Raw genomic sequence first — 21268 nt, 5'->3', positions numbered from 1 at the left:
TTAATTTCCTATCAAAACTGTGATATACAATTGTTTTTCCTTGTGCACACTTTGGTAATATTTGTTCGAAGTTAAAAAAACGATGCTTCTTAAATTTTTTCACTCTTACGTTTTCACTAGCTTTTGCGATTAAAACACATGTATCATACACATGGCACGACATATTGTGAATGAAATTACACTAAAAGATAAGTTAATTAAAATTAATTTTACCTAATATCCGGTGTCGTATGTTAAATTTAGATGAAACAACAAATAGCTGATTATTCGACTATCATGCTAATTTCAGGCATTCTTGAAAGTTTAGCATTAAAGGTAAGAAAATAAGATGACATGTTCACTGCTTATGATTAATTTGCTTTCTATAATCATGTAATTGGATCCTGTATTTCCTTTGTATGAATTTAATAAACTGTGTATTGAGCAGATCTAAATGCTGATTATCGTTGAAATTTTATATAAAACATCCTTTTGAAGTTTCAAGCTATGTGTTGAATAATGAGTATCGTATAAGCTTCTTATATGTTAATGCTGATTTATACTTTTACGAAATTAAAGTTTCGTTTAACAGTAACACTCAAATATTTGATTAAGAAATATTTGCCAATATTTCATTTTAATGCATACATTTCGTACAAATTAGCATATTTTAGTAAATAGCTCATAATTAAAGAATTCATTATCTGTCCTAACAAAATATGTGCTTACAACCAATTTATGTGTAAATCAACATTATTGTAATTATGACAAATTAAAATATGTGAATGCTATGCTTAAAAAATTCTTAATAAACGAAAACGAAATTTTCATTAATGATTACCTATAAACATGAGTTACTTTGTTAAGAAGTTAGCATATTTATTGATTTAATCATATAAAAGGAATTTCTTATTGTACCGACAAACAAATTTCAATATTTTTTATCTGATATAGTGATGACATAAATAATAGTCACTTACATTATTCATATCAAAGTTCAGAATTTATATTACTTCATTGTGAGGAAATAAACTTAATGCGTCAGTAATATATTTGTCAAGTTTACGATTTATTGATTAAGAATGATGTCATACATTGTGAAATTAAGTTTATCCAATGAATTAAGTAAATGAATATGCCTATGATTTAATATAAATACTTACTTCAAACATCTTTAAAGCATTACAAAAGCATCATCATCAACAGCTACATCAATAACTATACATACAAGTATCAAAATGGCTTCATGCTTACAGTTTTTAAATAGCAAGAATACATTAAAATTTACGAAAATTGGTGATCTGGAGACACACATACCATATATGATTTTGTATGCTGAAAAGATAAAAACAAAGTTTGGAGAACGTTTCTTACTACACATGGAAAGAAATGTAAACATCATTTTACCTAAACGATTCTTCCCAGAAGATACGTCGAAGCAAGAAGAGTTATTAAAGTTTTTTAACGCTAGTGATGTGACATTATATTACGAAGGCCTCGCTAATGGCACTCATAGACTAAATTTTAAGCAACATCCATCTGCTTCAAGAAATTAGCACAAACTGTAAAGAAAACTCATAATGTACAAGTGAATGAAATTAAGTGTCTTAAATATAGTGTAATGTATTATAATACAGTGTACTGTGTTAGTGCTTTCTAAATCTGGGTGTTTTCTGAATTTTAAGTGGGTACCTTTATTTGTTTCATTTATAAAATATACGGTTTATTTATAAATAAATCACGATTTACTTTAAATGTTAATGTTTATTTCTATTACGAAGTTATGAACTTGATTCTCTAAATCTAGTAATCTGCTACACAACAATGATCTAATGTTGAACAGTAATCAGAAATAACTTAAAGAATATACTGAAACTTGTAACTAATCCTTTCAGCTGATCGACTTTTTGCTTGATTCATATCAATGAATGGTCTGTACGTGTGTGTGTGTGTGTGTGTGTGTGTGTGTGTGTGTGTGCATGATGTTAGTCTAAAACAACAGTCTTTTTTCATGAATGGTTTTAAATTATTGTTGTGGTATCTGCTCCCCGAGAAAAGCTGAGGCCTGCAAAAATGATCTTCCTCAACTCAGTGACCTTGCTTGTTTCATGTTAAGTATATCATTATCTGTTTTTTACGTCGTGATGACTCAATGACAGAAGTGTGTAAGTTCGTTGGTTCGATCTTAGCTAGGAGCGCGGTGGCTCAGTGGTAGAGCGTTCACCTCCGGTGCTTGGGGGCCCCTGTTTCGATCCCAGCTTGCGCCGTGTGGACTTTTCTTGGAGTTTTCCACTTCCTTCATTCCACCATTTCACTCATTTCTCATTATAACCGTCTCCTTTTGCCTAACAGGCATAACCGTGGGACGTAAAACAAAGATTTCATTTCATTTTATTTCGATCTTAGCTAACGTCAAGTTGCTTTGTAGTGAACAAAAAAAAAGCCGTGTGCGTGAGTTTTCTCAGGGTTCTTCCCACTATATTTAATCCATCATCGTCTTCTTTAGCTTAGTTAACATAACCGTAAGACGTAAAACTCAAAGATTTAATTTCATTTCTCTGAATCACCACGAGTGTTTTTTGTTCTCTTGACAGTACCGAGGACGTAAATCTTGTGTTCCTAGACTGCATAAGACGTGAACGATAAAATTTGAACCACCATAAATGTTTTATGTTGTCTTAACAATATCGAGGCTGTATAGGACGTGGACCTACAGTTCAAAGTGAAATTCGAATCATCATAAATGTAGCTATAAACACCAAATATTTGTTTCTATTTTACGTATAAGATGGAAAGCGTTTATGACCTTAGGCTGTATAAGACTTGAACGTACTTCTGTGGGTTGTGTACTTAAACCCGTAATAATAACGCCAAAAATCGAACCTGGACTTAGCCTCTGAAATCTCAAATGGGGTTAAGGAAAGATTTTTTTTTATTGTAATGCATTCAACCTAGAAAATGCTGATTAGCACCTTGACCTTCAAGTGAGAGGAGTGAGAGGTAAGGAAATACTTCCGTGCTTGACGTCACATGAATGAAATTCTGTCCATCTTAGCATTTTTCGTTCTGTGCTTTGATCAGTAAGCTGTTATTCGTTTCATACAAGTTCAAGTGTTAATGTGGCTAATATTTATTAAATCACGTCTTAATGATCGCTAAACTAAGTAGTATTTCATTCCTGGTGATCATACAGGCTATGTCCAGAAAAAAAAATGGTCACGGCTACACAACTACAACAAGATTGCTTTCATGAGCTACGATGTGAAATCAGGCTATGGCTGGCCAACGGGTTCATTACATAAACGAACTTAATCGTTCTCAAGACAATATAAATCTTAAACCGTAAACTATGTTACATTACTAAAAGTTACGGCTCGCGAAACGAGTGATCACTTTCAATCTCTGTTAAGATTTTCTAAAAGTTTGAGTTTGATAATTGTAGTTCGAAAATATTTTAAATTCGAAACTTGTTTCAAATTTTGATTTTAAAACTTTCTACCAAATGTTTAAATTGGGCAATTTCCAAACTTGAAGGGGGTGGGCCAAAGTACTCCACCCAAATTTAAAGGGGTGCACAAATATACCCATATCTTATGAAAGGTAATGAACAACTGTATACGTCCATATAACTATATAAGGTAATAGGGCCTCATCCAAGAGGATAAATTGGGCCAAAAGACCAAACACGTGGTACAACGTATTGCTTACGTTTATAATTTGACAATTTTGTACCTCTAAAAGGGAACATGTTTTCTCCTGTTTCGTCCTATCATTTCCCATCACCATCGTTTTTCGCTGGGGACGTTAAATTTAACATTTTCAAGAACCATGGTTCGAAACCCACCAAGCACGATTAAAACCGAATTCATTCATAGCTAAGCGGTTAGCATACACATCTTTGGTTTGAAAGACCTGAGTTCGATTCCTGGAGAAACATTTCTTAGGATTTTTCTTAAACGGTTTAAATTTCTAGTTCGAAAATTTTAAAAGTTTAGTTCGATAAAAAGTTTGATTTGAAAATTTTTAGATGTGATTTACATCTTTAGTTCGAAACTTTTGTTTTTAAAAAATGTTTTAGTTCGACAAAATTTTGTTTCAATTATTTTAGTTCGAAATTTTTTTTGGGTTCGAAAATTTTTTGTTTGAAACTTTTTTTTTTGTTTCAAAATTTTTAGTTCGAAAATTTTTTGTTTGAAAATTTTTGTTTAAAATTTTTTAGTTTTGAAATTTTTTTTAGTTCGAAAAATTTTTAGTTTAAAATTTCTTGCACTCTGCGGAACCATTTCGAAAAGAATCGGAGCAGTTTAGGTAAGAAAAAATCTGGCAACACTGTTTCCATTAATGAATCGCTTACTGAGCAATAAATCGCTTAAACTCACAACAATGTGTTATAAGAAATCTACAAGAGACAAGAATGGGCCCCTTTTTCACCATTGTTCACTTGAGAGACATAGGCTACTAATTCAAGAACAGGATCTCCATACGTAAACATATAAGGTCTCTCCATCAATGTAAGAAAGCTGGTAATCATCTTATCTGCCAAAGAGAACGATAATATTTAATGTAAACTTCAGTACAATATCATGATACCAAAAAAAGGTTATTTAAGAGGAGGTTGAACCCTTCATGGGAACTTTAAGGATAACCATAAAAGAGAACAAAATTCTAAAATCCCGGTCGAGGGTGGATCGTCGTCATAGCACTCTGAATGTCTAGCATTGGGGTGGGGTGTAAGATTATGTGATTTCTATCAACCAATCAACATCATGGTACCAAAACATTCATCTTACCCGTAAAATGAAACAAATGAGTGAGGGGTTTTCCCACGTAATCTGTTCACCGTGTGATGGGTCTAAGATCATGTGACCTCTATCAACCAATCGGAATCGAGATACCAAAGTATACATCAGAAAGGACACCCTAATTTCAAAAATCCTAGGACCTAAAATCACGTGATCTCAGGTACCAAAACACTTATCTTACCCGTAAAAGGAAACGAATTAGTGATGGATTTCCCCGCAAGGGTAAAACATGACGTCATACCATGTAACCTGTTCACCGTGTAGCGGGTCTAAGATCATGTAACCTCTATCAACCAATCAGTATCGTAGTACCAAAGTACTCATCAAAGAGGATACCCAAATTTCAAAATCCCAGGGTCTAAGATCATGTGACCGCTATCAACCAATCAAATTCAAGGTACCAAACCACTCATCTTACCCGTAAAAGGGAACGAATTTTTAAAAAAAATCCCTGAGCCTAAGATCACGTGACCTCTATCAGCCAATCAGCATCGTGGTACCAAAACATTCATCTTACCCGTAAAAGGGAACGAATTTTCAAATATCACAGGGTCTAAGATCACGTGACAGCTATCAACCAATCAGAATCACTCATCTTACCCGTAAAAGGGAACAATTTTCAAAAATCCCGGGTGAGGGATTTCCCCGCGGGGTGACTCATGACGTCATACCACGTGACCTGAAAATTTGAGTTTCCCGCGTGGGCGGGGCCTAACGTCACGTGACCTCTCTCAGCCAATCAAAATCGAGGTACCAAAGCATTCATCTTAGCCGTAAAAGGGAACGAAGTTCAAAAATCCTGGTCATAAAAGAGAGTGAGGATGAGTCATTCGCGCCAACGCCGGGGACTACTACTATGCGAGTGTGCTTCCGGACTATGTATCAACAGTGATAACTGCTCGGTATCACTGCAACATATAGAACGATGGAGCTTGCTCTAGTCGCGGTAGACCCAGTAAATATTTCGCAGAGTATTCGGTGAAAACAAAGAAAAGGCGCATATGTCATCTTGTAGCGACTAAATCGGCAAACAAGCAGCAGCGAAAGATAATACATCAAGAAATGGCGAACAATCCAAAACCTATCAGTTATGCAGGCCTTATCTTTATTTGTGGATCTCGGTCTTTCCGAAAGGCAATACAACACGTTGCGGTTGGTTGTCAACAGCATTCATGAAAATCGTTTCCCTAGGCTACATAGTGTTTGGGAAGCAAAGAAAGAACTTCTGTCCCAATCTATTACAGTTACCGAAATATCTGCAAAGAAACACTTATAAGAACTTTTATATAAAACTGTTGAAAGTATTTCGAAATCGTTGATGTTAGAAGAGGATGTAACGGCAAAATTAGTCTGTAAATGGGGATTTGATAGGTCACAGTATCTAGAAACAGAAATTTAATGATCAGGATGTCAAATATCCAGATGAATACAGGTTTTTGATTGCCCTTGTCCCTTTTCAATTCATTGATGTTTTACAGTGATATTTTCAGATATATTACAAAAGTGTTTTGAATTAAGTATGGGAGAGTTATCGAAAGAGGCAGTCTACAAAGTCTTCCGTCATACTAGGCAACATCATATACGGAAAACTTCTCGCTCCAATACTTGTTTAGACCTGATGTCCCATATGATTATTCTATCTGACCCTTTTGTCTCTTCTAAGATACAGATTTACACAAAGAAAACAAGAAAACGAGGAGAGATCCGGATCCGGAAAGTTATTTCAAAACTGATGCTGTTCAGCACAGTAAGTCTGTTTCTATCGAATTTGATAACTAAGTGTTGGTGATGACTGCTCTGCAAAACTCTGGAACTGTTGCACTCACTTCATGCATTGCTTTTCATTATATTTTACTGTTTTGTAGTTTTGTGTCGTTTGGGTTCGTATTTACGAGTGCTGTGAACAGTAGATTTTCTTTTTTAACGTTTCTGGAAGTGATATTATTTTCTGTAAGTATACATGTCAGGTTCGACAACTTCAACCAGTCTAAATAGACAAATCGCGCCTTGCACACTATAAACATGGGATAAAAGCTTCATTATCATTTGTTATATTTTTCTCCATTACTCTCATATGCTCGACGCACTTTGCGCCATTTGGAGAATCAGATTTTTTTTAAAAGCAAGCAAGGAACGATTCTATACCTAAGTAGCACTTTACTCTTTTAACGTCAGCTAACCTAACCCGCATTTAATGTAAAAGGGACAAAATACTTAGTGAACATTCGATGGGATTGCTGTAAAATCAATTGACATGTTTTCTAAATTATTTAATATAATCTATTAAATTACAAATGCCTGCAGAAAGTTACGAAAAATATGTTAATATTATAGTTATTCATGCGCAGGTCTGAAGTAAATCAGTGCGCAATTTTGCTTTCATTTGTTTCCATAGATACAGTCAATTGTTTTAGACTGCCATCTATTAACAAGAATATAAAACAGATTCAATACTTCTATGATCGTGTAAAAGTTGTTTTAAGCCCATTCGAGACTCTTGTTCAAGTGTCTTGAGCAAAACTTCTTTGAACGTGTAAATTTGAAGTATTGAATGATCTTCTTCAATCTTTCTTGGATCGTCTACAACAAGCATAAGAAAAGAACTTTTCAAGTCAGCTGGTTTCAGCGGTATTCTTGGTTGGCATATTCCGATAAACTTAATGGCGCTTTTTGCAAATACTGCTCTTTATTTTGCAAAGGTAGCGAACATGCTAAAACGAAGTATCACGAACAACAGCTCAAAATTTTCGACGGTAAGCAAAAGGACGTTGTGCAACAAATGCAAAGTAAAAATGTAAGTGATACCGAGAAGAACAAATCTATTTTATCAGTTATTGTGGAGACTAATATTACGCGAAGGACAGGAAATAGTACTTCGTGGGCATAGGGATTCAGGACGTTTGACGCTGAAGGATCCTGTTGACAATGACGGAAACTTCCGCACCTTATTGCGTTACCGTGCAAGAGGAGGTGATTCTCTTCTAACTGATCATATAGAAAATTCGGGCGCAAATGTTATGTACAGTACAAAAGTCCAACAGTACAAAATGAACTACTAAACATAACAGGATGTCATATCCAATATGAAATAATACAACGATTAAGGAGTGCTAAATATTTCAGTGTATTGGCAGATGAAACAACTGATATTAGCCGTATCGAACAATTCTCTGTGTGTGTTCGCTAAATTGACAGAGACACTGTAAGACTTCGAGAAGATTTTCTTACATTTGTTCCTGTATATGACGTTAAAGGATCAGCTTCAACAATTAAGAGTAATCTACTTCAACTGGGTGTTGAATTAGCTTATTTACGAGGTCAAGGCTATGACAGCGCATCAGCAATGCGAGAATCATTTAACGGAGCTCAATTTTATATTCAGATAGAGTTCCCTAAAGCTGTTTAAACACACTGCTCATCGCACTGCTTAAACTCGTGCTTAAGTGATGCGGCAAAATGTCCTTGTGTTCGTAATTGCTTTTCGACTGTGTCAGAAGTGTGTACGTTTTTTCGAGAGTAGTAATCGCCCCACTTGTCCTCACTCTCGATTATTCAATTTGGGTCTCCATGGACCATAATGAATGAATTAGGGATGCTTTGGCCGGGATTACGTCACCTATTGAAATTTTGCTTATGCTTATTCAGGGGCCATGAACGCTGGTACGAATGAATCAGAGGTACCTTGGTCCTGCTATGACGTCATTGAATTGGGAGTATTGGATCAGAGGTCATGATGATTCTTTAAAATTACTAAAAATATGGTCTTGATGATTCATTACGTTATGAAATAGTACAGGTTTACGAATGTTTTCGTTCCCTTTTATGGCATAAAATTTGGAGATTGTTATGCATGGACTAACACGGATGCAAATGAAATATTTTAGTTTTACGTCCCACGCTTATGCCATTTAGGCTAAAGGAGATGGCGACGATAAGAAAGGAATGAAAGTGTGGGAGAAAATTGGAGCATAATGTTGCCCACCACAAAACTATTTTCGAGGTGTTTAAATCAGGGACCACATACAGCAGAGGTGAACGCTCTACCACTGAGCCACCGCACCTCTACTGGTATGAATGAATTAGAGGTAGTTGGTTCGATCTAATATGTTCGTTTGACGTCACTGAACAGGGATTTTTAGCTTGGAACTTATGATGGCTTGTTTCGTTTCCTTTTATGAGTATAAAATTTCCAAAACAAGGTTTGATTTCTTTCTTGATGACCTATTACATTATGAATTAGTAGACCTCAGTAATAGTATAAATTAGTATTAGTATTAATATGAAACTCGAAAACTTTGGAGTTCCTTTGTGGCTAACCGGTTAGCGTATGCGTCTTTAACGTGGGAGACCAGGGTTCGATTCCCGGCAGGAGCTCATGCGGTTCGGATTGTTATCCCTTTGATGAGATGGACTAACACTGGTGCAAATGAAATCTTTAGTTTACGTCCCACGATTAGGCTAAAGGTGACGATGAGAAGGGAATGAAAGTGTGGGAGGAAAACTGGAGCATAATGTTGCTTACCACAAAATTACTTTGAACCAGGGACCCCATACAGCAGAGGTGAACGCTCTACCACTGAGCCACCACCTTCCTTACTGGTGCGAATGAAGTAGAGGTATTTGGTTTGAGCTAATGTGTTTGTTTGACGTCGGGCAGACCCTATTTCACTTTTGGGACCCCCACACATGGACCATAGCGAATGAATTAGAGATGTTTTGCCCCGGGATTGCATTACCTATTGAAAGTTTTGCTTATGTTTACTCAGGGGGCAGGGATCACTCAGGACACATAAGATCACATTGATTTACATCAGGAGTTGGGGAGGAAGGGAGGGGAGTATCGCACCTCGTACTCTTTGATGAGTATAAAATATTAAAATTTGGACGTTTTTTAACTTATCCTATTATCTTTCACGAGACATTTTCGTTGTATAATAGAGTACAATGATTTATTTTGGGAGTTGTCGTTCCCTTTGGAGCATTATTACGTTATATGGATGCATATTTAAAATGATTTCCTTAAATTTGATAAGCACTTTGTGATCTATTTTGTTCCGCTTTAGGAGTGAACATGGATACCTTGGAATCGTCCCGAGTTCGATTCTTGGAAATGTTGAGTTTAACGTCCCCTTGAAACGATGATGAAAAATGAGAAAACATCATAAACTTACTTCGTTGTGGATTGAAGCGCTGAGCCGCCGTACTCCATTCAGTGCGAACAGTTTCGCGTATGAAAAGAAGACGAGCAGATTATGTTACATTACACATTTCAGTGCGAGCAGTTTATACTAGGTTTATGTTTCATATAGAAAGATAGAAGATCTGCGTTGTCATCTTTTTTACTTCGTGTGCAACTTTGACCTTGAAGAAAACCTTGTTGACTCAGTGCAAAGCATTGACGTATACACATAATCTTATTGTTTAGTTGGCTGTATTTAGAGATGAATCAGACATGTAAGGTTGTTGGTTCGAATCTAGTTGTGTTCGCTGTAACTCAGGGTCTGAGCGATACTTACCGAAATTTTTCCAGTGTTGCCAACACTATCAGAATGAATCGATTCATTTAGTCGGAGCAGTTTCGTGACGAAAACTGATTTTTGTTTTGCACACAAAAATTTTTCTGAAACAGAATTTTGTTTGTACATAAAAATTTTTCTGAAACAGAATTTTGTTTGTACATAAAAATTTTTCTGAAACAGTTTTTGTTTTGTACACAAAAAAAATTTCTGAAACAGAATTTCGTTTTCGTACACAAAAAATTTTTCTGAAAACATTTTTTTTTTCGTACACAAAAATTTTCTGAATCAGTTTTTTTTTCGTACACTAAAAATTTTCTGAAACAAAAATTTAGTTTGATTTTTTTTTCGTAAAACATTGATTTATTTTACCGGTAAACTGATTCAGAAAAAAAGAAATTGAAATCGCAGTACAGGAAAAAGAATTTGATTTTAGGATGTGAAATAAAAACACAGAATCATGTTTTTGTACATTTATTTTTAGCATGTGAAAATGAATACAGAATTTCTTTTTTCTTCAAAGGAAGACGTGTCCGTGACGGGTACAAATTCTGTAAAGAGAAAATAAAACATATGAATATACATGGTAATATTTATTTTGTTTCCTGTGAAAGAAGAAAAACAGATTATTAACATCGAACTAACTGATCAAGAGAGAGTGAGGTGAGAAAAAGAAACGCAAATGTGACGTACCTGAATTCCTTTTTTTTCTCCACGGGTTTCTGCAAGGTGATGTCATCTGACAAGTAAACCTTACGTTTGGGTGAATCGAGTTGCTGACTGAGACACATATGAGAAAGTAGTACTAAATATGGTCAGTATTTCAGTGAAGTTGTAGGTGCGAAGCTCCAGGGGTTTAGGAGATACAGCTACCAGAACATCACATGGAAGTACAGAATAGTCTTCATACAGTTGGAGGTAAAAGCTCTGTAAGACCTCTTGTAACGACAAAAGGTGAATAACAAATATATGGGTATATATTAGGACTAGGGGGAAGTCATATAGTAAGGGTATACCTGACGGCGGCCATCTTGAAATCCGCCATTTTGAATTAAGGTTAAGTTTTTAAAATAGGAATAGGGTTATGTGATACATGATTTAAGGCGCAAATTTAATCAGAAGAACAATGATCACGTTAATTTTGAGTTACGCACAATTGGTAAAAAGTTACAGGGAAATTAAATATTGTTGCAGCATATTAGTCCTTTACCCCACCTTGTAAATTTTGTTTTAATGATAATAATTAAATAAAAAGCAGGTGGATAAATATTAGGTCTATGGTAAGAGTTGTCTTCATGGCGGCATTTTGAAGCAGACAAAAGTTTTAAACAAAACGCATAACAGTGATACCTTATTAATAGCAAATTTTACCATAAATCCAACGGTATAACCATTTTTGCTTTATCATTAACCAGCATTTGTTATCGCATAAACAAGTTGCTAATTTAAGGAAAAATGACCAAAGAGGAATTGAGTCATAATTGAACTTGGGTCTTTCTTCCAGAAAAGTCCTCAATTAGTACAATCAGTATGTAGTTCAGAAAAGAGTGCATGACTTGCACAAATGCTCTGCTTACAGTGAGCACACCTGACAAAGGCAATCGAGTTACACATGACACATCTGTCGTTAACAATTCCGTCAAAGCAGTAGTCGTAAGGAGCGATCCATTTAATTTTGTGCTGGTTAATTTTGTGCTTCAAAATGGCGGATTTGAACATGGCCGCCATCAAGCAACTCTTACCATAGACCTAATATTTATCCACATGCTTTTTATTTAATTATTATCATTAAAACAAAATTTACAAGGTGGGGTAAAGGACTAATACATATGCTGCAACAATATTTAATTTCCCTGTAACTTTTTACCAATTGTGCGTAACTCAAAATTAACGTGACCATTGCTCTTCTGATTAAATTTGCGCCTTAAATCATGTATCACATGACCCTATTCCTATTTTAAAAACTTAACCTTAATTCAAAATGGCGGATTTCAAGATGGCCGCCGTCAGGTATACCCTTACTATATGACTTCCCCCTAGTCCTAATATATACCCATATATTTGTTATTCACCTTTTGTCGTTACAAGAGGTCTTACAGAGCTTTTACCTCCAACTGTATGAAGACTATTCTGTACTTCCATGTGATGTTCTGGTAGCTTTATCTCCTAAACCCCTGGAGCTTCGCACCTACAACTTCACTGAAATACTGACCACATTTAGTACTACTTTCTCATATGTGTCTCAGTCAGCAACTCGATTCACCCAAACGTAAGGTTTACTTGTGAGTTTTGTTTCCGCTCGTGCATCGTTGAAGCATGTCCCGTGTTGCGTTGATTCTTTGCCCCGTCTTTGGGAGGTGATGTTGGTGGGATTAGGGAAAAATATGGCTGTTATTCTGTTCTGGCTTTTTTATACCCATAGGGCAATGTCTCGTATGTGTCTGGTATTAATCGGCGTTTTTTATAGTTGAAACTGTACTTCTTTTCTTCAGGTTTTGTGACAAGATGATGATCGTGGGTTCTGTAAATTTTGTGCGGCGTGCTAATGGAGATTTTTTCACTCGATTGATTTATGATCATTTGCTCCAGACTATTAAAATTTAACTTTTGACTTGCAGTATAATTGAGTGTGAATCCACGAATTTTGCATACATAACTGGTTGATTTCGTGTCGGGGTTGTAGATTTCCAAGGCGTACTGTTTTGGGCCACCAGACACGAATTTTTTAATGTATGCTTTTGGTCCAATTGATTCCAGTTCATTTGACATTGAACCAAGAAATACTTCTGGTTCTATTGTGGGCTGTGATGGTCGCTGCGTGAATATCACGGAATCTGTATCGAAATATAGTACTCTTTCTTGCAGCAGTTCTAAATATTTGTAGAGTTCCAGACGAGCTTGACACGTTGTAAATGCTCCAAGGACAACATTAGCATTGTGATTTTGTACTGGAACATCATCTTCATACTGCCAATAAAGGTATAACAACGAATCATTAACAGGTAAAATTTGGTTGACTTTTATGTCTGGAGCAGTTAATTTCTGATACAGTTCTTTGGGGTCGTTGATGTTGGGTCGTGGTTGACGTAAATACGCAAGAAAGGCATTGATCGGATCATCTTGAAAAATATGTTCTCGCTGTCCACAAACTTCACACGGATGATGTATATCCTCATCTTGAACACAGTTGTAACATACTTGTTGGGCCACCAGTAAATTGGGCTTATGAATGAACGTGTCTTCATCGAAGAAAGTATCCTGTGTGGCTTCGATATCATAGAAGACAATCATAGCTTTCTTGGCATGTAACACTGATGGAACTCCAGGTTTTAATTGAGTCGTATCAGGCTTCATGTAGCATTGATGGGTAGACGTAACGTGTTTATGGCACACATTACAAAAATAATCAGTACAATGATGTTGTCTTTCCCCTGTATGGACAAACGAATAAATGCGTAGACATTTGGCACACTGTTTCACCATCTTGCATATTGGTTGGCCCTTATGGTATGGTACAGTCAGATGATTTGTATAGCATGTTTCACCATAAAATTCACGATTGCATTCTGGGCACTGCTTCTCCGTATTGGTCTTACTGCATGGCGGTTTCTGCAAACATTTCTCACACATGGCCGAACAGTTCTTGACGTGTGCAATACGATGATCATATTTTTTATGGCATGCAGCACAATAGTACTTAGTAGAAAAAACCGACGTTAATGACGTGATGATGTCATAATGAGAATTGATGCACATTAAATTGATTGGAATTTTGTCTTCGCCACCAGGCCCTTCATACAGAATATCTTCTCCGGAAAAACTGGTGTATACGGTAAGTTTATAATTTGTCAAGTAGCGTTGCAATTGTCGTAATTCTTCCACGGATCCCCCATGCTCTAAATTCACTGAGGATCTGGACAAAAGTTCATGTACGGCTGGGAGAACAACACACTTTCTCTGGTTGTGATATTGTCTGTACAGTTTCTTATTTGTATTCTTATATTTCTTTAGTCCAATAGCAATCACAATTGCATAAGCCAAGCATTTCTTGTCGGTATTTTTTACACGTAAAATGCCTTTCTTGCGTTTTAATAATTCGTCGTTTGATAAAAGACCTCGACGCACCAATCCAAATCCACGGGGCACATCCACATGATGAAAATGGACAATGAACGGTTCGTTCATGAGAAAACTATCGTTACTTTGAAGGATGCGATCAAAGGAAGCCCATAAAGTTTCCAGTGTCAAATTACTTGCATGCCGGAAAGATAGATAAAACGGTTTGTTCTTCTCATCGTGGGATAAAATCGACAATCCAACCATCGATGATTCGTCGACGTTTTCCAATAAGTAATCCAACATCTGTTGAAAGGAGGTCTGAACCCACTCCACAATATCGGTGCCACTGGTCGGAGCATTAATTTGAATTTCCAGCATTCGTCCTTCAAGATTAAAACGCCGATAATGTCTATTGAATTCTCGCAAGACAGTAAAGCCAGAAGTAGCCATATTCAAATAGGGAAAAAGGTAAGGTAAGCAAAAAAGGAATAGGCAAAGAAAAACAAATATCTAAAACGAAAAGAGAAAAAAAAAGCACGAATTAAAATTGAATTCAGAGATCACTACATTATCAAAATGACTACACGATCAATCCTAAAAGAATGATCATATCTCAAATAGTTCTACTACTGAAACGTTTTATTGTCGTCATACTGGAAATCAAACCCGGACCAACATCAACATGTAAATGACCTAAGTTTCTGTAGTGATAAAAAGAATGAATGAAATTGTTTTTTCTAACTGTGCTGAAAGAATCATTGTAGTAAGCATTTTTCCTCTGACACTGAACTTTAAAACGTATGACGAACATGAAACGAAAACAAAATCTCATGCGCTTGCTTTTTTTTTTCGAGCTAAGACAAGAAAGACTCGAATTCGTTTCTCGGCGGGAGATCAGATCCCACATTAAACTGCAAGTCCACGTCTCACGTTGTAGGGAACAAATTCGTGCGTAGTTTCTTTGTTTACTTTCAGAAACTGAGCTAAGTGGTTAGCGTTACGCAACTCTGGCCCGGGTTCAACACCCAGTATGCGCTCAAATTCAACATTAAGCTGTATTCCTAGCACCCCACTACTGAAGGGACGCTAAACCAAAATCAACAATTTTCTCGTGCTTACTTCTAATGTGTGGGATTCCTAATTCGATCCCCGGTCAAGTAAGTGAGGGTTATTCTTCCATTTGCTAAAATAATTCATGTTAAATAAAAAACAGTGATAACAATGTTATCCTCATGCAAAAACACTCCATTGATATTAAGAAACGCGGTTGATACTTACCTCAAATTCAAGGAACGGAGTAAAGTCACGCTGTCACTAGAGGTACACCTACGTTCATTCAAGATCTTCGTGGAAGTAGGACTTGAAAATGAAAATTAAGAATTTTATTTAGATCTGAAACGGTTCAACTATAAAGTGACAACACTATCAGCCAATCAGAAACGAGGAAATGAATCAATGACATCACGGAGAACCAATGAAAACACAGCTTTCATCATGTATCATGAGCCGAAACGTGATGTAAGAAGCAATCTGATTGGTTGTGACATTATTCACGTTTTTTCTCCTTACACATCAATCGTTACGACATCTAGTATCGCAATTTTGATAATGACATCATACCGTTGACTCGTTAGTTTCTTACGACATTCAAATTACCACATCTAAAATGTGATTCATTTTCCTTAAACTTGATTGAAAAAAATGTAACACTCATCGATATGTTACGAAACTGTCTTTGACATAAATGTAAAGTTGAGCTTTAAAAGTCCGTCAGCTGAGAAAAATGCTGATGTAGTAAAAGCACATGCTGCAATTTCACAATAACAAACTTCTATGCTTAACAACGAGCAGAAATGTGTAATGTAACATAATCTGATCATCTTCTTTTTCATACGCAAAACTGCTCGCACTGAAGTTGACATGATGGCTCAGCGTTTTTTTTTTTTTTTTTTTTTGATGTGTGAGGTCTCTGCTTCAATCCGCAAGCAAGTAAGTTTATGATGTTTTCTCATTTCTCATCATCGTTTCAAGGGGACATTAAATTCAACATTTCCAAGAATCGAACTCGGGACGATTCCAAGGTATCCATGTTCACCCCTGAACCGGAACAAAATAGATCACAAAGTGCTTATCAAATTTAAGGGAATATTTAAATACGCCTCCATATAACGTAATAAGGCTCCAAAGGGAACGACAACTCCCAAAATAAATCATTGTACTCTATTATACAACGAAAATGTCTCGTGAAAGAAAATAGGATAAGTTAAAAAACGTCCAAATTTTAATATTTTATACTCATCAAAGAGTACGAGGTGCGATACTCCCCTCCCTTCCTCCCCAACTCCTGATGTAAATCAATGTGATCTTATGTGTCCTGAGTGATCCCTGCCCCTGAGTAAACCTAAGCAAAGCTTTCAATAGGTAATGCAATCCCGGGGCAAAACATCTCTAATTCATTCGCTATGGTCCATGTGTGGGGGTCCCAAAAGTGAAATAGGGTCTGCCCGACGTCAAACAAACACATTAGCTCAAACCAAATACCTCTACTTCATTCGCACCAGTAAGGAAGGTGGTGGCTCAGTGGTAGAGCGTTCACCTCTGCTGTATGGGGTCCCTGGTTCAAAGTAATTTTGTGGTAAGCAACATTATGCTCCAGTTTTCCTCCCACACTTTCATTCCTTTCTCATCGTCACCTTTAGCCTAATCGTGGGACGTAAACTAAAGATTTCATTTGCACCAGTGTTAGTCCATCTCATCAAAGGGATAACAATCCGAACCGCATGAGCTCCTGCCGGGAATCGAACCCTGGTCTCCCACGTTAAAGACGCATACGCTAACCGGTTAGCCACAAAGGAACTCCAAAGTTTTCGAGTTTCATATTAATACTAATACTAATTTATACTATTACTGAGGTCTACTAATTCATAATGTAATAGGTCATCAAGAAAGAAATCAAACCTTGTTTTGGAAATTTTATACTCATAAAAGGAAACGAAACAAGCCATCATAAGTTCCAAGCTAAAAATCCCTGTTCAGTGACGTCAAACGAACATATTAGATCGAACCAACTACCTCTAATTCATTCATACCAGTAGAGGTGCGGTGGCTCAGTGGTAGAGCGTTCACCTCTGCTGTATGTGGTCCCTGATTTAAACACCTCGAAAATAGTTTTGTGGTGGGCAACATTATGCTCCAATTTTCTCCCACACTTTCATTCCTTTCTTATCGTCACCATCTCCTTTAGCCTAAATGGCATAAGCGTGGGACGTAAAACTAAAATATTTCATTTGCATCCGTGTTAGTCCATGCATAACAATCTCCAAATTTTATGCCATAAAAGGGAACGAAAACATTCGTAAACCTGTACTATTTCATAACGTAATGAATCATCAAGACCATATTTTTAGTAATTTTAAAGAATCATCATGACCTCTGATCCAATACTCCCAATTCAATGACGTCATAGCAGGACCAAGGTACCTCTGATTCATTCGTACCAGCGTTCATGGCCCCTGAATAAGCATAAGCAAAATTTCAATAGGTGACGTAATCCCGGCCAAAGCATCCCTAATTCATTCATTATGGTCCATGGAGATCCAAATTGAATAATCGAGAGTGAGGCCAAGTGGGGCGATTACTACTTCGAGCGTCAGCTAAAAGGTCGAAAATTCTGAAAGACATTCTTTTAGCTGATGGACTGACCCACTCATCAATTCATGATTATTGTGAAACTCGTTGGATAGAGAGACACAATGCCATTGCCATATTTAAAGATTCATTTCACTCCGTTGTTAAAGCACTAGAAGAAATTAGTACCGCAACACAAAGTGATATATCCAGAAAAGCCGAGACTCTTCATGCAAGAGTGTGTAATTTCTCTTTTATAATTGCTCTGACAATAATGTCAAAGATTCTTTCGACAACATATCCATTATCCAAAGCTTTGCAGAAAGAACAAATAGATCTAGCATCGGCTATATCAAGAGTGAGTCTCGTAGAAGAAACAATAAGTAACATGAGAGAAAATGCAACAGATGAGTTTTGGAAGCTATATATCAACGCGGAGGAAATGTTAAGCAAAGTAGGGGTTACTCCATCCATACCAAGAAGAGTAGGGACTCAAAGGTTCCGGTCTAATGTAGAAGCTGAAACACCTGAAGAATATTATAGAAGATCAGTGTTTATTCTTTTCTTAGATGAAATTTTGGGTGCACTGAAATCCCAGTTTTCAAATCACAAGCTTATTTTACTCGGTCTTGACAGTTTGCTCCCTACTAAAACATCGTGTAGGGAATTTAAAGATGTGTTGCCTGCAATTGAGTTCTACAAAGATCTTCATCACAGTAATATTAATATCCTAGAAGCTGAGTGGAATTTAGGGGTTGCACATTGGAAGAAAGAAGCTCGTGTTCCTAAATGTGTGGTGGAGACATTACAACAAATAGATGAGGAAATGTTTCCAAACATAAAAGTCCTTCTTACAATTTTAGCAGTGCTTCCTGTTACAACAGCTTCTGTGGAAAGAACTTTTTCTACATAAGACGACTTAAAAATTATTTGAGAAACAAAACAAACGAAGATCGACTGACAGCTCTAACACTTATGACAGTGCACAGAGATATTTCAATTCACATTGAAGCTGTCTTTAACCGATATGCACAGAGCTCCAGGAGACTACGTTTTAAGTAATGGTTATTCGAGTGGCTATGCTTATCACGTATAGAATGGCTATTTATGTAGTTTAATAACTATTTTTCATATAGATATTATAATTTCAATCTATGTTTTAGTGCTCTTATCACTTTCAAATGTTTCTTCTTAAAAGTTTTTTTTTAGTGTGTTTGTCACTTTAGATCCATCGTATTACCCTCAGAGAATATTTTAGTTCTTATTTTTCTTTTTGAGTTCTTATCTTGTATTGCAAAAACTCGAAACCTGGAAAACCTATCCCATATTTGGTACTGGTTAAGAATAACCCGTCAAACGAATAGTAATTTTACTGTTAAAATGTGCGAGTGCGAATGAAGGAGGATTGTCTGAGATACCGTAATAATTCCTACTGTCGGAAGATGCTTGTATAATGTAGGAAACCAGCATTTTATGTTTAGAAGTTTAATATTACCAGTATCAAATCATTACAAGGGCTATAGTTCAGTTCAAATGAGTGAATACGATGTCAAGGTTTTGTTGCACTATTCTCATTTATCCATTATTCTTATTCTTGTTTCTTGTACTATAACTTCCGTCAATGACGCGCCTGCTTTCTACGGACGTACTCTCCCGCGGACCTCCTTCAATGGTCCTGCCCTGACCCTGTTACATAGCATTTATTATTATTATTATTATTATTATTATTATTATTATTATTATTATTATTATTATTATTATTATTATTATTATTAACACTGCCTTGAATGCAGCATATGTTAGGATGAACATTTGTACTTTACGGGAAAGCACTTTTAAAATTAATCTGCACGCGTGAAAACTACCTCTACCTTAAGAAATAACTTATGAAATACTACGTGTGGATCTCGTGATAAAATAATTAAATTACAATAGGATAACATGTAATCATTTCCAGAATAGTTCAGTTTGCGAGCATATTATCAATCTGTACGCAATTATTTGATATTATCAGAGATTAATAACAGTACAAAACGTCTTATTAAGTCAAGAAAAATCGGTAATATATATATATTATTTAATGGTCTCTTCTTTCTTAATCTACACCCGGTATTCTTGTATATCAAATTCTCATATTAATACTTCTCATTGCCTCAAAATTTAACAAAATTTATGGGCATGCAAGCATTATAACTATATAAATCGTGTATGTTATCAACAAAAAATATTTACAATATCTTCCGGGCAAATATTAGCAATACACACTTTGAATATCAGATAATTATGGAAAAGAGTATTCAAAAGATATTTATTCAACGGGTCTAGGAAATTTCGGTGTAAGAAAACTCGGTGTGGGGAAATTTAGGTGTAAGGTAGATTCGGTGTAATACATATTGAATATTACCACTTACGATAATTTACGACACTTCATATTGTGAAAAGGAAAACCATAAAATGCAACGAATAAAATGTTATTTACTATTTCAAGAAAAGCAAATTTATTTTTTGCCTTCAGTCCACTACCTCTTGCATGTCTTTCACGGGGTATTACTATAAACTACTTTTCATCACACAATGAAGCTGACACTTTTTGTCAGATATAAAACAATTATAATTTCAGAGAATAGTTATAGGAAGAACTAAAAACACCTTTCCTATAGTACATCATAGAACATATATAAGGTGATTCTTTTAAAAGTCACGGATTTCATTTGGCTCTAGAATTTCTAACTGAAGTCCGATTTTCATGCGGTTTGTGGCAAATGATCAAGGAACGTTGGGAGATTTATGGAACTATGTTTACTGGTTTAAATTCATTTGGGGTAATATCGGCCACGCCTATAGGAAAACAGCAAATATTCGCCACTGTATCGAATTGGAATTAGGTGAGGTACGGTGTGGAGATTTGAGTTTCTTCGTTAGATGGCAACCTCGCCACAGTCAATAAGGAACAAGAAACTGGGCCGTTGTATTGAGAATTATGCTGTGCTACTGTATCAATATGATCAGGACACAGTTACAATAATGTACTCTTTGGAGCAACGTGATTTTATCGTTAAAAAGTTTTTGGAGAACGGGATCTGTTGTTGCTACGCAAAGGGAATTTACACGCAACTTTGCCTCACGTTCAGCCCCAGACAGGAACATAATATGGTCGTAAAAAACCATCCTGCTTTATATTGCCCTTTCCACTAAGACATTTTTGATCAATATATTTTTGCATCTTACATATGTATATACAGAGTGATTCTTTAAAAATCACGGATTTCATTTGACTCTAGAATT

At 36.0% G+C, this 21268-nt stretch overlaps 1 protein-coding gene across 1 annotated transcript; it reads left to right on the top strand.

Moving 5' to 3' along the window:
- The first annotated feature begins 18257 nt into the window (after positions 1–18257).
- LOC145687479 (52 kDa repressor of the inhibitor of the protein kinase-like) lies at positions 18258–18896 on the top strand. Its single transcript, XM_081760938.1, has one exon. It carries the CDS (start codon positions 18258–18260, stop codon positions 18894–18896), a length of 639 nt encoding a protein of 212 aa, XP_081617064.1.
- Positions 18897–21268: the final 2372 nt, after the last annotated feature.

This window comes from Thermobia domestica, chromosome 6 (genome assembly GCF_964235325.1).
Source record: "Thermobia domestica chromosome 6, izTheDome1.hap1.1, whole genome shotgun sequence".
NCBI lineage: Eukaryota > Metazoa > Arthropoda > Insecta > Zygentoma > Lepismatidae > Thermobia > Thermobia domestica.
Note: the sequence above shows the minus strand (reverse complement) of the source record. Positions and strands in the feature narration are given on the sequence as shown.